This window comes from Entelurus aequoreus, linkage group LG17, assembly GCF_033978785.1.
Source record: "Entelurus aequoreus isolate RoL-2023_Sb linkage group LG17, RoL_Eaeq_v1.1, whole genome shotgun sequence".
In the NCBI taxonomy this organism is placed as follows: domain Eukaryota; kingdom Metazoa; phylum Chordata; class Actinopteri; order Syngnathiformes; family Syngnathidae; genus Entelurus; species Entelurus aequoreus.
In genome coordinates, this window is record NC_084747.1 from 5,822,974 (window position 1) to 5,838,512 (window position 15,539).

Below are 15,539 nucleotides of genomic sequence, written 5' to 3' on the forward strand. Positions count from 1 at the left end.
ATGTACATATTGCATCATTATGCCTCGTTTGTAGCGATATTTGAGCTCATTTAATTTCCTTTACTTATGTCCTCTGTGTGTTTAATTTATATTTGCATGTCTCATGACACATTATCTGTATGTAATGAGGCTGCATTTCTCATAGTTGTTTGTGTGCCATGTTGTTCCAGACCACAGCAAACGTCACCCAGCTTGCAGAAATTGTGATAGTAGGCTAATATAGCTAATACAGACACTTACATCATGTGTTGCCTTCATTATAACGATTACATGAGACTTTTAAAGTCATTTTGATAGTAGGCTAATATAGACACTTACATCATGTGTTGCCTTCAATATATATATAGGACTTTTAAAGTCATTTTGATAGTAGGCTAATATAGCTAATATAGACACTTACATCATGTGTTGCCTTCAATATATATATAGGACTTTTAAAGTCATTTTGATAGTAGGCTAATATAGCTAATATAGACACTTACATCATGTGTTGCCTTCATTATAACACGTATATAAGAGTTTCAAAGTCATTTTGATAGTACGCTAATATAGCTAATATAGACACTTACATCATGTGTTGCCTTCATTACAACACTTATATAAGACTTTCAAAGTCATTTTGATAGTAGGCTAATATAGCTAATATAGACACTTACATCATGTGTTGCCTTCATTATAACACGTACGTAACACTTTTAAAGTCATTTTGATAGTAGGCTAATATAGACACTTACATGATGTGTTGCCTTCATTATAACACTTATATAAGACTTTTAAAGTCATTTTGATAGTAGGCTAATACAGCTAATATGGACACTTACATCATGTGTTGCCTTCATTATAACACTTATATAAGACTTTTAAAGTCATTTTGATAGTAGGCTAATATAGCTAATATGGACACTTACATCATGTGTTGCCTTCATTATAAGACTTACATAACACTTTTAAAGTCATTTTGATAGTAGGCTATTATAGCTAATGTAGACACTTACGTCATGTGTTGCCTTCATTATAACACTTATATAAGACTTTTAAAGTCATTTTGATAGTAGGCTAATATAGCTAATATAAACACTTACGTCATGTGTTGCCTTCATTATAAGACTTATATAAGACTTTTAAAGTCATTTTGATAGTAGGCTAATATAGCTAATATAGACACTTACATCATGTGTTGTCTTCATTATAACACTTATATAAGACTTTTAAAGTCATTTTGATAGTAGGCTATTATAGCTAATATAGACACTTACATCATGTGTTGTCTTCATTATAACACTTATATAAGACTTTTAAAGTCATTTTGATAGTAGGCTAATATAGCTAATATAGACACTTACATCATGTGTTGCCTTCATTATAACACTTATATAAGACTTTTAAAGTCTTTTTGATAGTAGTCTAATATATCTAATATAGACACTTACATCATGTGTTGCCCTCATTATAACACTTATATAAGACTTGTAAAGTCATTTTGATAGTAGTCTAATAAAGATAATATAGACCAGGGGTGTCAAACGTAAGGCCCGTGGGCCGGATCAGGCCCGTGAACAGGTTTTATCCGGCCCGTGGGATGAGTTTACTAAGTATAAAAATGCGCCGAAATTTTTGAATGAAAGAAACTGCTGTTTTAATTGTGTCCACTAGATGTCACAATAGCAATTATTTGTGTCTTTCTAGATTATGCTACATATGTAAAAAAAAAAATTAAAAAATATACCACACGATGTAAGCAAACTACATAAATAACATCCTGTAATTTGATTTTTATATTATTTTTTTAATAATAATAATAATAATAGATTTTATTTGTAAAAAGCACTTTACATTGAGTAAACAACCTCAAAGTGCTACAGTGTATTAAAAAAATAAAATAAAATAAATAAATTAGAAAAAAATAAAAAGATAATAAAAAATAAATAAAAACTAGAACAGCCAAATAGCTAAAACTAGTATGCATATATCTAAAAAAAAAAAAAAAAAGGCTTTTTTAAAAAGAAGGGTTTTCAAGCCTTTTTTAAAAGCATCCACAGTCTGTGGTGCCCTCAGGTGGTCAGGGAGAGCGTTCCACAGACTGGGAGCAGCGGAGCAGAAAGCCCGGTCTCCCATTGTTCACTGAAGTTGTCTTTATTTTTAAGTTATCGTGCCGTGATTTTACCGGTCCGGCCCACTTGGGAGTAGATTTTTCTCCATGTGGCCCCCCATCTAAAATGAGTTTGACACCCCTGATATAGACACTTACATCATGTGTTGCCTTCATTAAAACACTTATATAAGACTTTTAAAGTCATTTTGATAGTAGTCTAATACATCTAATATAGACACTTACATCATGTGTTGCCTTCATTATTGTCATGTCTGTGTTCATGTTTTCGTTTGGCCATGTGCTGTTTTGTTTTTTGGACACTTCCTTAGTTCCTGGTTTCACTTCCTGGTTTTGTTTTGTGTCCATGGTTACTCATTAGTTTCACCTGTTCCACGTTTGGACTCACACATTCATGCCATGTCCACAGTTCCTTGTCACGTAAGTTTTTGTTTTCCTAGTCAAGTTTTTTACCTCCGCTGTGAGCGCCTTTTGTTTGTACTTTTTTTGAGTTTTGATAGTGTAGAATAAAATCATGTTTTTACCTCCACGCCATGTTTGCTTCAGTTCGTTTGCACCACGGGAGAGTAATCCACGCCATAGACAAAGTCGTGTCAATTATAAGACTTATATAAGACTTTTAAAGTCATTTTGATAGTAGGCTAATATAGCTAATATAGACACTTACATCATGTGTTGCCTTCATTATAACACTTATATAACACTTTTAAAGTCATTTGATAGTAGGCTAATATAGCTAATATAGACACTTACATCATGTGTTGCCTTCATTACAACACTTATATAAGACTTTTAAAGTCATTTTGATAGTAGGCTAATATAACTAATATAGACACTTACATCATGTGTTGTCTTCATTATAACACTTATATAAGACTTTTAAAGTAATTTTGATAGTAGGCTAATATAGCTAATATAGACACTTACATCATGTGTTGCCTTCATTATAACACTTATATAACACTTTTAAAGTCATTTAATAGTAGGCTATTATAGCTAATATAGACACTTACATCATGTGTTGCCTTCATTACAACACTTATATAAGACTTTTAAAGTCATTTTGATAGTAGGCTAATATAACTAATATAGACACTTACATCATGTGTTGTCTTCATTATAACACTTATATAAGACTTTTAAAGTAATTTTGATAGTAGGCTAATATAGCTAATATAGACACTTACATCATGTGTTGCCTTCATTATAACACTTATATAACACTTTTAAAGTCATTTTGATAGTTGTCTAATATATCTAATATAGACACTTACATCATGTGTTGCCTTCATTATAACACTTATATAAGACTTTTAAAGTCATTTTGATAGTTGTCTAATATAGCTAATATAGACACTTACATCATGTGTTGCCTTCATTACAACACTTATATAAGACTTTTAAAGTCATTTTGATAGTAGGCTAATATAGCTAATATAGACACTTACATCATGTGTTGCCTTCATTACAACACTTATATACGACTTTTAAAGTAATTTTGATAGTAGGCTAATATAGCTAATATAGACACTTACATCATGTGTTGCCTTCATTATAACACTTATATAAGACTTTTAAAGTCATTTTGATAGTAGGCTAATATAGCTAATATAGACACTTACATCATGTGTTGCCTTCATTATAACACTTATATAAGACTTTTAAAGTCATTTTGATAGTTGTCTAATATATCTAATATAGACACTTACATCATGTGTTGCCCTCATTATGACACTTATATAAGACTTTTAAAGTCATTTTGATATTAGGCTAATATAGCTAATATAGACACTTACATCATGTGTTGCCTTCATTACAACACTTATATAAGACTTTTAAAGTCATTTTGATAGTAGGCTAATATAGCTAATATAGACACTTACATCATGTGTTGCCTTCATTACAACACTTTTATAGGACTTTTAATTTTTTGCGGCTCCAGACAGATTTTTCTTCTGTATTTTTAGTCCAATTTGGCTCTTTCAACATTTCGGGTTGCCGACCCCTGTCGTAAACTAACAACTTTTGCAATACAAAAAATGAATAAAAATGCTCAGCTGAGATGTATTTCTCGAGAGAGAGTGACTTTTTTCTTTTGCTATCACAACATTTACAGCATTTCATTTTTTTATAGGCCCGCTGCATATTCCTAAAATCCGATGAATGAATAATACATGAATTGTTATTGAATTATTAATGAGATATTATTTGTCGCCTATAACAACACAAAGATAGAATGTTGATGTTTTGTTGGGATAGCTTAGCATATATTGACCTACATGCGCTAAATTGGTTTTTGCATCGTTGTTATTTTCCCGTATGTGTCCCTGACATGATGACCCCAGTGACCTTGTTGATATGGTCAATATATGGCGGTGCGTATGTTTAGTAGCAGCTGATATCCCCCCTGGTCACATTCCCCTGCACTCGGCTTTGTTTCCCCCGGCAGGTGCAGGCACAAGTTAAGCCGAATTAATTAAGTCGGTGACACTTTTATTAGGGCGCAAAAGATAAATTGCCTCAATTTAAAAACGGGGCCAACAATAAACTTATCACTTTGCTTCTTTTAATTTCCCGCCTTTCGTCCGTGTACTCCATCAGCTGCTGGGCTCGTTGGTAAAGATTGGAAAGTAATAATGAGGAGATGCCGCGCTGCCCCGTGGCCTCATTTGCACAACACAAGAGAGAGAACTTCCTTTTTTTTAAGGCATACACTGCAAAAAGTCAGTGTTCAAAAACAAGAAAAAAAAATACAAAAATGAGGGGTATTTTATTTGAACTAAGCAAAATTATCTGCCAATAGAACAAGAAAATTTGGCTTGTCGAGACTTTCCAAAACGAGTCAAATTAGCTAACCTCAATGAACCCCAAAAATACCTTGAAATAAGTATATTCTCACTAATAACAAGTGCACTTTTCTTGGTAGAAAAAAAATTAGACCTTTTTGCTCAATATGTTGAAAAATATTCTTAAATGAAGTAAATGCTAGTGCCATTATCTTGACATAATGATATGCGCTCGGCATTACATTTCTTGAAACCAGCAAACTTATTCTAAAAACCGATTTATTGTTCTTAATGGAAAGGCAACAAGGCAAGCGCTTGTTACTCTCGGGGTCTCCTAGCCGCTCAGGCAAATCATATGGTCTAAAAATGCATTTTTCCATGGATAACATGACATCATCGCGCCAAGTGCGTGCTCTTTCAGTCAATTAGTGCGCATATATACAGCCCGGCCCCCGGCCAAAAAATGTTTTATTGTAATTTTGAAGAATTTATCTGAATCTGCATGAACTATTTCTGTTCAAAATTGTTTGAAATATTAAATGTTTAAATACACTGCAAAAAGTGAAATCTAAGTAAGATGAAATATCTCAAATAAGGGTGATATTTGCTTTTTTTCTGTCTGAAAATATAATTCTTCTCACTAAGCAGATTTTATGTTAGAGTGTTTTACTTGTTTTAAGGGTTTTGGTCCTAAATGATCTCAGTAAGATATTACAGCTTGTTGCTGAGATTTGATGACCTATATGAAAAAGGTAAAACGCTGGGGAAGAAGATGAGTAAAAAAATACAATCTAGACTGGGCTCCTAAGGGGGTCTAGTCTGGAGTGGGAAAAAAACTCCATGTCATGCACACATAAATATTTTACATATAATCACGACAACTCGCAACAGAATGGGGGGGGGGAGTTGGGTCCCTGGAGGTCGACTGCTGCTATAAAGCGCTGCCAGCCGTCCATCACCCGGAAGGGGAATCAAGTGGTGGTGAAGGCGTGGGGATTGGGGGTGGAGGTGTGTGTGTATATGCCCATTGTCTTGGGTGTGTTGATGTAGTGTCCATAGGCCTGGGGCCGTTCTGCATGCAAGCAAAAGTTCGACTCCAGGTGTCGTTGAGGAGGGAGGGAGGTCAAAAGCGTCCATCATTGAGGTGTCTTCTGGGAGATGTTTTCCGAACAGCCTGCTCCTGTTGTTGCAGCGTCAAGGCCATTCGAGGGAGTCAAATCGTAGATTTCACTGCAAAAACTGAAATCTAAGTAAGATGAAATATCTCAAATAAGGGGGATATTTGCTTATTTTCTGTCTGATAAGATAATTCTTCTCACTAAGCAGATTTTATGTTAGAGTGTTTTACTTGTTTTAAGTGTTTTGGTCCTAAATGATCTCAGTAAGATATTACAGCTTGTTGCTGAGATTTGATGACCTATATTGAGTAAAACATGCTTGAAACTAGAATATCAACTGTTGCAAAGCTGTGTCATCAACACTCACAAGTATAAAACTACTTTTTTAAAGTAATCATTTCTTATTTCAAGCATGAAAAAAAAAATCATGATTTTGTCGCAATTGTGTCTCATAATTAAAACAGATGACAGCCAAATGGACTTTGCTGTTTTATTTTCAATGAAACAATAGAAAAGACGTACTCATATAGTAGTACAGTTGGCACAGTACAGTAAACTGACAGTTAATATTTAAACATTTAACATTTCAAACAATTTTGAACAGAAATAGTTCATGCACATTCAGATAAATTCTTCAAAATTACAATTAAAACATTTTTGGCCGGGGTTCCAGGCTGTATATATGCGCACTAATTGACTGAAAGAGCACGCACTTGGCGCGATGATGTCATGTTATCCATGGAAAAATGCATCTTTAGACAATATGATTTGCCTGAGCGGCTAGGAGACCCCGAGAGTAACAAGCGCTTGCCTTGTTGCCTTTCCATTAAGAACAATAAACTAGTTTTTAGTATAAGTTTGCTGGTTCGAAGAAATGTAATGCCGAGCGCATATCATTATGTCAAGATAATGGCACTAGCATTTAATTCATTTAAGAATATTTTTCAACATATTGAGCGAAAAGGTCTCTTTTTTTTTCTACCAAGAAAAGTGCACTTGTTATTAGTGAGAATATACTTATTTTAAGGTATTTTTGGGTCCATTGAAGTTAGCTAATTTGACTTGTTTTGGAAAGTCTTGACAAGCCAAATTTTCTTGTTCTATTGGCAGATAATTTAGCTTACTTCAAATAAAATACCCCTCATTTTTGTATTTTTTTTTTCTTGTTTTTGAACACTGACTTTTTGCAGTGTATTAACTGTCAGTTTACTGTACTGTGCCAACTGTACTACTATATGAGTACGTATTTTATATTGTTTCATTGAAAATAAAACAGCAAAGTCCATTTGGCTGTCATCTGTTTTAATTATGAGACACAATTGTGTCAAAGTCATGATTTTTTTTTTTCATGCTTGAAATAAGAAATGATTACTTTAAAAAAGTAGTTTTATACTTGTGAGTGTTGATGACACAGCTTTGCAACAGTTGATATTCTAGTTCCAAGCATGTTTTACTCAATATAGGTCATCAAATCTCAGCAACAAGCTGTAATATCTTACTGAGATCATTTAGGACCAAAACACTTAAAACAAGTAAAACACTCTAACATAAAATCTGCTTAGTGAGAAGAATTATCTTATCAGACAGAAAATAAGCAAATATCACCCTTATTTGACATATTTAATCTTCCTTAGATTTCAGTTTTTGCAGTGTATTGGAGAGTAAAAATAAGGATATTTCAATCCACTCCCATGTGAAGTCGTAAGTGGTCTCCTTCCAATTTTCCTGGAGATTTTCTGGCGAGAAGAATCGGACTGGAATGAAACATCTCCGGCAGAGCAGAGGGAATGAGGCTAAGCGAGCGTGCGAAATCCGCCATTGTGCAGGCCGAGCCTCAACGGGCGTGGACAACGCCGACAATCCAGTCAACGTGTAAAATTACTACTTCTTTTTTGCGCTAATATACCCTTTCTCTTCGGGTATATTAGGTGGCAAGGCCCCGGGGGTGGATGAGATCCGCCCGGAGTTCCTTAAGGCTCTGGATGCTGTGGGGCTGTCTTGGTTGACAAGACTCTGCAGAATCACGTAGACATTGGGGGCGGTGCCTCTGGATTGGCAGACCGGGGTGGTGGTTCCTCTCTTTAAGAAGGAGAACCGGAGGGTGTGTTCCAACTATTGTGGGATCACACTCCTCAGCCTTCCCGGTAAGGTCTATTCAGGTGTACTTGTTACGTGTAGGTCGCAGCTTACTGCGCGGGTCGTTCTCCCGGGATGCAAACGGACGACTCCGGACAGGACTTGCAGGTAGGAACATGATTTAATCTCCGAAAATCAACGAAGCACCAAAAACAGAAAAACAAGACGAAGGAAAAAGTGCCGATCGCACTGGATGCTACGGCTAACTCTTAGCATAGACTAGAGATAGGAACACTCACGTAACAGTGGCGTGAAGCAAACAAAGAAGCCAGACCGACTGACTGGCAAAGGCAGGCTTAAATAATGTCTCTTGATTAGCAACAGGTGAGCGTCCCGAACGCCAGAGGCAGGTGAAAATAATAAGTAGCCATGGTAACAAACCCAGGAGTTGCACAAACAGGAACTAAAGGAGTCCAAAACTAACAGAAAACACAAAACATGATCCGGACCACGGATCATGACAGTACTGTAGAGGAGGCTACGCCGGATAGTCGAACCTCGGATCCAGGAGGAACAGTGTGGTTTTCGTCCTGGTCGTGGAACTGTGGACCAGCTCTATACTCTCGGCAGGGTCCTTGAGGGTGCATGGGAGTTTGCCCAACCAGTCTACATGTGCTTTGTGGACTTGGAGAAGGCATTCGACTGTGTCCCTGGGGAAGTCCTGTGGGGAGTGCTCAGAGAGTATGGGGTATCGGACTGTCCGATTGTGGCGGTCCGCTCCCTGTACGATCAGTGTCAGAGCTTGGTCCGCATTGCCGGCAGTAAGTCGGACACGTTTCCAGTCTTCTTCATCGTATGGGCAGCTGTTTTCCGGCACCCGGACCTGAGGCCGAGGGTCTATGCCTTTTACCACCCCAGGCCCGGGGGGCCCTCCCGTTCATATGTCAGGACACACAGAAGTGAGCCAGGTCACCGAGCAGTCATCCAGGTCCGCCAGGCCACGCAAACCATTAGGAGCACGATAAATCGGGCAACGCAGGATCACGTGGTCGGCAGTCTGCTCCTCCGCGCCACACTCACACGTCGCGTTAGGTGCTAAGCCCCACTGGAACATGTTTCCAGTGAGGGTTGGACTCCGCCAAGGCTGCCCTTAGTCACCGATTCTGTTCATAACTTTTATAGACAGAATTTCTAGGCACAGTCAAGGCTTTGAGGGGATCCGGTTTGGTGGCTGCGGGATTAGGTGTCTGCTTTGTGCAGATGATGTGGTCCTGATGGCTTCATCTGGCCAGGATCTTCAGCTCTCACTGGATCGGTTCGCAGCCGAGTGTGAAGCGACTGGGATGAGAATCACTGCTCTGTTACAGTGAACAAGGACATTAGATAAAATTGATATACGGTATGAGAAAGGGTAAGATTAAATAAGCTCTGCTTCTTCCTACTCCTTTTCGGACGTGCTGTAATGAAACAACTGGAAATATGTGATGCATTACATTGTATGTTCCAAAGAAACTGAAACTGAACTGAACTGAACCAATCATCGTGGAGTTTCTCTGTATTTCCCATTTTCCCCCCATACCCCTCCTTAACGGGTTGTTTTGACCAAACACCAATTATAATGTCATTTCTTTTATCTTCCGTTGCAGTCTGCAGGCGCCTCCGCCGCCGGCCGACGCCAACACCAGAAAGGAGGTGACTTCAGGTTCCGGTGTGCCCCCTGCTGGCAGGGACAGTTGCATCGCGAGGAAAAGGCGACACCACCGCCATCGCCGGGCGAGGAGGTGAGCGAGCAAACGACGACGCCCGTGAGATCTTTTTTAAACGTACAGGATTAGAGATCAGAGCGAGAGCAACATTTCTCCTTTTTTCAGAACATATTTCTTCACCGGTGTGCTCGTGGAAGATTAGCGTGTTGACGATAAGAGCTTTTAGTGCTACAATGAAAGTCAGACGCGGGAGGAAAAAACGTAATCTGGATATTCCCATGAAGGGAAGGAATATACAAACACTCTTATCACGCGGAGTGGCAAGGCCCTCTTTTAGTTCGGCACCTTGAACCAAAACACAGCATGTTGACTTCTCGGCTGATAATGTCAGAGAAAAGAGAAGCATTATTTCAAAAAAAATAAATAAACTAATGAGATTACTTCAATCTTCCTGCAACAAATGTGACTCACACTGCAAAAAGTCAGTGTTCAAAAACAAGAAAAAAAAAATACAAAAATTATGGGTATTTTTTATTTGAACTAAGCAAAATGATCTGCCAATAGAACAAGAAAATTCGGCTTGTCAAGACTTTCCAAAACAAGTCAAATTAGCTAACCTCAATTAACTCAAAAATGCCTTAAAATAAGTATATTCTCACTAATAACAAGTGCACTTTTCTTGGTAGAAAAAAAATTAGACCTTTTTGCTCAATATGTTGAAAAATATTCTTAAATGAAGTAAATGCTAGTGCCATTATCTTGACATAATGATATGCGCTCGGCATTACATTTCTTGAAACCAGCAAACTTATACTAAAAAACTGATTTATTGTTCTTAATGGAAAGGCAACAAGGCAACCTCTTGTTACTCTCGGGGTCTCCTAGCCACTCAGGCAAATCATATGGTTTAAAAATGCATTTTTCCATGGATAACATGACATCATCGCGCCAAGTGCGTGCTCTTTCAGTCAATTAGTGCGCATATATACAGCCCCGCCCCCGGCCAAAAAAAATGTTATTGTAATTTTGAAGAATTTATCTGAATGTGCATGAACTATTTCTGTTCAAAATTGTTTGAAATGTTAAATGTTTAAATACACTGCAAAAAATTCGGCTTGTCAAGACTTTCCAAAACAAGTCAAATTAGCTAACCTCAATTAACTCAAAAATGCCTTAAAATAAGTATATTCTCACTAATAACAAGTGCACTTTTCTTGGTAGAAAAAAAAAAGGGACCTTTTTGCTCAATATGTTGAAAAATATTCTTAGATGAAGTAAATGCTAGTGCCATTATCTTGACATAATGATATGCGCTCGGCCACATGATTTTTTTAAATTCATGCTTGAAGTAAGAAATGATTACTTTAAAAAAGTAGTTTTATACTTGTGAGTGTTGATGACACAGCTTTGCAACAGTTGATATTCTAGTTTCAAGCATGTTTTACTCAATATAGCTCATCAAATCTCAGCAACAAGCTGTAATATCTTACTGAGATTATTTAGGACCAAAACCTCTAACCTCCGAGGACAAAGCTACGGACAATGGGAGACCGGGCTTTCTGCTCCGCCGCTGCCAGTCTGTGTAACGCTCTCCCTGACCACTTGAGGGCACCACAGACTGTGGATGCTTTTAAAAAAGGCTTAAAAACCCTTCTTTAAAAAAAAGCCTTTTTTTTAGATGTATGCATACTAGTTCTAGCTATTAGGCTGTTCTAGTTTTTGTTTTTATTAATTTTTTTTTTTTAATTATTATTTTTTAATACACTGTGGCACTTTGAGGTTGTTTACTCAATGTAAAGTGATTTTTACAAATAAAATATATTATTATTATTATTATTATTATTATTAAGCCTACAGCTCCCACGTGTGAGGCCGCTCCCAGTCTGTGGAACGCTCTCCCTGACCACCTGAGGGCACCACAGACTGTGGATGCTTTTAAAAAAGGCTTAAAAACCATTCTTTTTAAAAAAAAAAAAAAAAAGCCTTTTTTTTAGATATATGCATACTAGTTCTAGCTATTAGGCTGTTCTAGTTTTTATTTTTATTTATTTTTATTATCTTTTTATTTTTATTTTTTTTATCACACTGTAGCACTTTGAGGTTGTTTACTCAATGTGAAGTGCTTTTTACAAATAAAATCTATTATTATTATTATTAAGCCTCCAGCTCCCACGTGTGAGGCCGCTCCCAGTCTGTGGAACGCTCTCCCTGGCCACCTGAGGGCACCACAGACTGTGGATGCTTTTAAAAAAGGCTTAAAAACCCTTCTTTTAAAAATAGCCTTTTTTAGATATATGCATCCTAGTTCTAGCTATTAGGCTGTTCTAGTTTTTATTTTTATTATCTTTTTATTTGAATTTTTTTAATACACTGTAGCACTTTGAGGTTGTTTACTCAATGTAAAGTGCTTTTTACAAGTAAAATCTATTATTATTATTATTATCATTATTAAGCCTACAGCTCACACGTGTGAGGCCACTCCCAGTCTGTGGAACGCTCTCCCTGACCACCTGAGGGCACCGCAGACTGTGGATGCTTTTAAAAAAGGCTTAAAAACCCTTCTTTAAAAAAAAAAGAAGCCTTTTTTTAGATATATGAATACTAGTTCTAGCTATTAGGCTGTTCTAGTATTTATTTTTATTATCTTTTTATTTGAATTTTTTTAATACACTGTAGCACGTTGAGGTTGTTTACTCAATGTAAAGTGCTTTTTACAAATAAAATCTATTATTATTATTATTAAGCCTACAGCTCCCACGTGTGAGGCCGCTCCCAGTCTGTGGAACGCTCTCCCTGACCACCTGAGGGCACCACAGACTGTGGATGCTTTTAAAAAAGGCTTAAAAACCCTTCTTTTTTTTAAAAAAAGAAGCCTTTTTTAGATATATGCATACTAGTTCTAGCTATTAGGCTGTTCTAGTTTTTATTTTTATTTATTTTTATTATCTTTTTATTTTTATTTTTTTTATTACACTGTAGCACTTTGAGGTTGTTCACTCAATGTGAAGTGCTTTTTACAAATAAAATCTATTATTATTATTATTAAGCCTCCAGCTCCCACGTGTGAGGCCGCTCCCAGTCTGTGGAACGCTCTCCCTGGCCACCTGAGGGCACCACAGACTGTGGATGCGTTTAAAAAAGGCTTAAAAACCCTTCTTTTAAAAATAGCCTTTTTTAGATATATGCATCCTAGTTCTAGCTATTAGGCTGTTCTAGTTTTTATTTTTATTATCTTTTTATTTGAATTTTTTTAATACACTGTAGCACTTTGAGGTTGTTTACTCAATGTAAAGTGCTTTTTACAAATAAAATCTATTATTATTATTATTATCATTATTAAGCCTACAGCTCACACGTGTGAGGCCACTCCCAGTCTGTGGAACGCTCTCCCTGACCACCTGAGGGCACCACAGACTGTGGATGCTTTTAAAAAAGGCTTAAAAACCCTTCTTTAAAAAAAAAAGAAGCCTTTTTTTAGATATATGAATACTAGTTCTAGCTATTAGGCTGTTCTAGTATTTATTTGTATTATCTTTTTATTTGAATTTTTTTAATACACTGTAGCACGTTGAGGTTGTTTACTCAATGTAAAGTGCTTTTTACAAATAAAATATATTATTATTATTATTATCATTATTAAGCCTACAGCTCACACGTGTGAGGCCACTCCCAGTCTGTGGAACGCTCTCCCTGACCACCTGAGGGCACCACAGACTGTGGATGCTTTTAAAAAAGGCTTAAAAACCCTTCTTTAAAAAAAAAAAAAGAAGCCTTTTTTAGATATATGAATACTAGTTCTAGCTATTAGGCTGTTCTAGTATTTATTTTTATTATCTTTTTATTTGTATTTTTTTAATACACTGTAGCACTTTGAGGTTGTTTACTCAATGTAAAGTGCTTTTTACAAATAATATCTATTATTATTATTATTGTATAGTAAATCTATATTGCTGTACACTGTCTACTCTAAAGTAAGTTTGCTTTCACCAATATTTGACAGGGTAGAAAAATGCTTGTCGAAATATGAGAGCTGTGCTCACTTTTGAGAGATGTTCCAATCGACTAAACACATCATGCGCTGTCATCTCCCTGCTGGACACGTAGAAGATGAATGGCGAGCGTTTTGTTCCTCCCGTCTTTTTTAAGCCACTTCATCAAAACAAATGTTTCCTTTTTGAGCTGAAAAATGCAAATGGTTGTCCGACGCGAGGCCTCCACGGAGGCAGCACGGTTGAAGTGTTAATGAGTGACAAAGTGTTCTCGTTAGCGAGCGCGGCTCGCTCCGTCTAATCAGCACTAATGCATTTTCACCCGCTAGTGCTCAGACGGCGTTAAGAAGGGTCGTTTATTTCAAGTGGGCTGGCACACGTGAAGCAGAAGGACTCTTTGTCTCTGTCGTATACGTCCGCGTCACCTGCAAGCCATGTTAGCCGAGTAGCATTTCTACACATTTCTACAAGCTCATGACATTTTATTTTTTAAATATTTTTGATCGTCTTCATTGTCGTGAAAAACTTTTTTTTTTCATAAATGTGCGACTTTCTGCAGGAAAACGTGTGAATATGTGTGATAATACTCCTTAAGTCATTTAAAATATACATTTGTCCAGAATGTTCATTCTGGTTCCTCTACATTTTTCGTAATATGTCGTCTGTGTTTTTTCTAATGTTACATTAAAATTGTTGTAGAGTTATGTCTACTTAATCTTACAGTACATCTAAATTCCAGGAGTGTAACGTCTACACATATTGCTTGATCGTACGTCTGAATGCCAGAAGCGTTGCATCAAATTCTGGGCGTATTTACTCCACACTTTTGAAATACGTTCAAATGTCTGGTGATGTCACGGCACTTGTAATATTACGTCCACATTCTCATAATACTACGCCAAAATTATTGTAATGTTAAGTCCAAAATCTCGTAATGTTACGTCTAAATGCTTGTAATGTTACAACCACAGTCTCGTAATGTTACGTCTAAATTCTTGTAATATTATGTCCACATTCTCATAATACTACGTCCAAATTCTTGTAATGTTGTGTCCAAAATCTCGTAATATTACGTCCACAATCTCATAAAATTACGTCTAAATTCTTGTAATGTTACGTCCACAATCTCGTAATTTCATGTCTAAATTATTGTAATATTACGTACACATTCTCATAATACTACGCCCAAATTATTATAATGCTATGTCCACATTCTCGTAATACTACGTCTAAATTCTTATAATGTTATGTCCAAAATCTCGTAATGTTACGTCCACAATCTCGTAATGTTACGTCTAAATGCTTGTGATGTTACATCTACAGTCTCGTAATGTTACGTCTAAATTCTTGTAATATTACGTCCACATTCTCATATTACTACGTCTAAATTCTTGTAATGTTGTGTCCTAAATCTCGTAATGTTACGTCCACAATATCATAAAATTACGTCTAAATTCTTGTAATATTACGTCCACATTCTCATAATACTACGTCTAAATTATTGTAATGTTACGTCCACAATCTCGTAATGTTACGTCTAAATTATTGTTAAATTACGTACACATTCTCATTATACTACGTCTAAATTCGTGTAATGTTGTGTCCACAATCTCGTAATGTTACGTCTAAATTCTTGTAATATTACGTCCACGTTCTCGTAATACTACGTCTAAATTATTGTAATGTTAAGTCCAAAATCTCGTAATGTTACGTCTAAATGCTTGTAATGTTACATCCACAGTCTCGTAATGTTA

General features: G+C 36.4%; 1 protein-coding gene across 1 annotated transcript in view; it reads left to right on the forward strand.

The window, feature by feature from the left end:
- Positions 1-15,539, forward strand: part of LOC133632195 (serine/arginine repetitive matrix protein 4-like) — a 124,757-nt gene that overhangs the window by 69,340 nt on the left and 39,878 nt on the right. Inside the window, exon 2 of the mRNA XM_062024480.1 lies at positions 9,737-9,871. Within this exon, the coding sequence (XP_061880464.1) occupies positions 9,737-9,871 (135 nt within the window). The remainder of the gene's footprint in view (positions 1-9,736; positions 9,872-15,539) is intronic.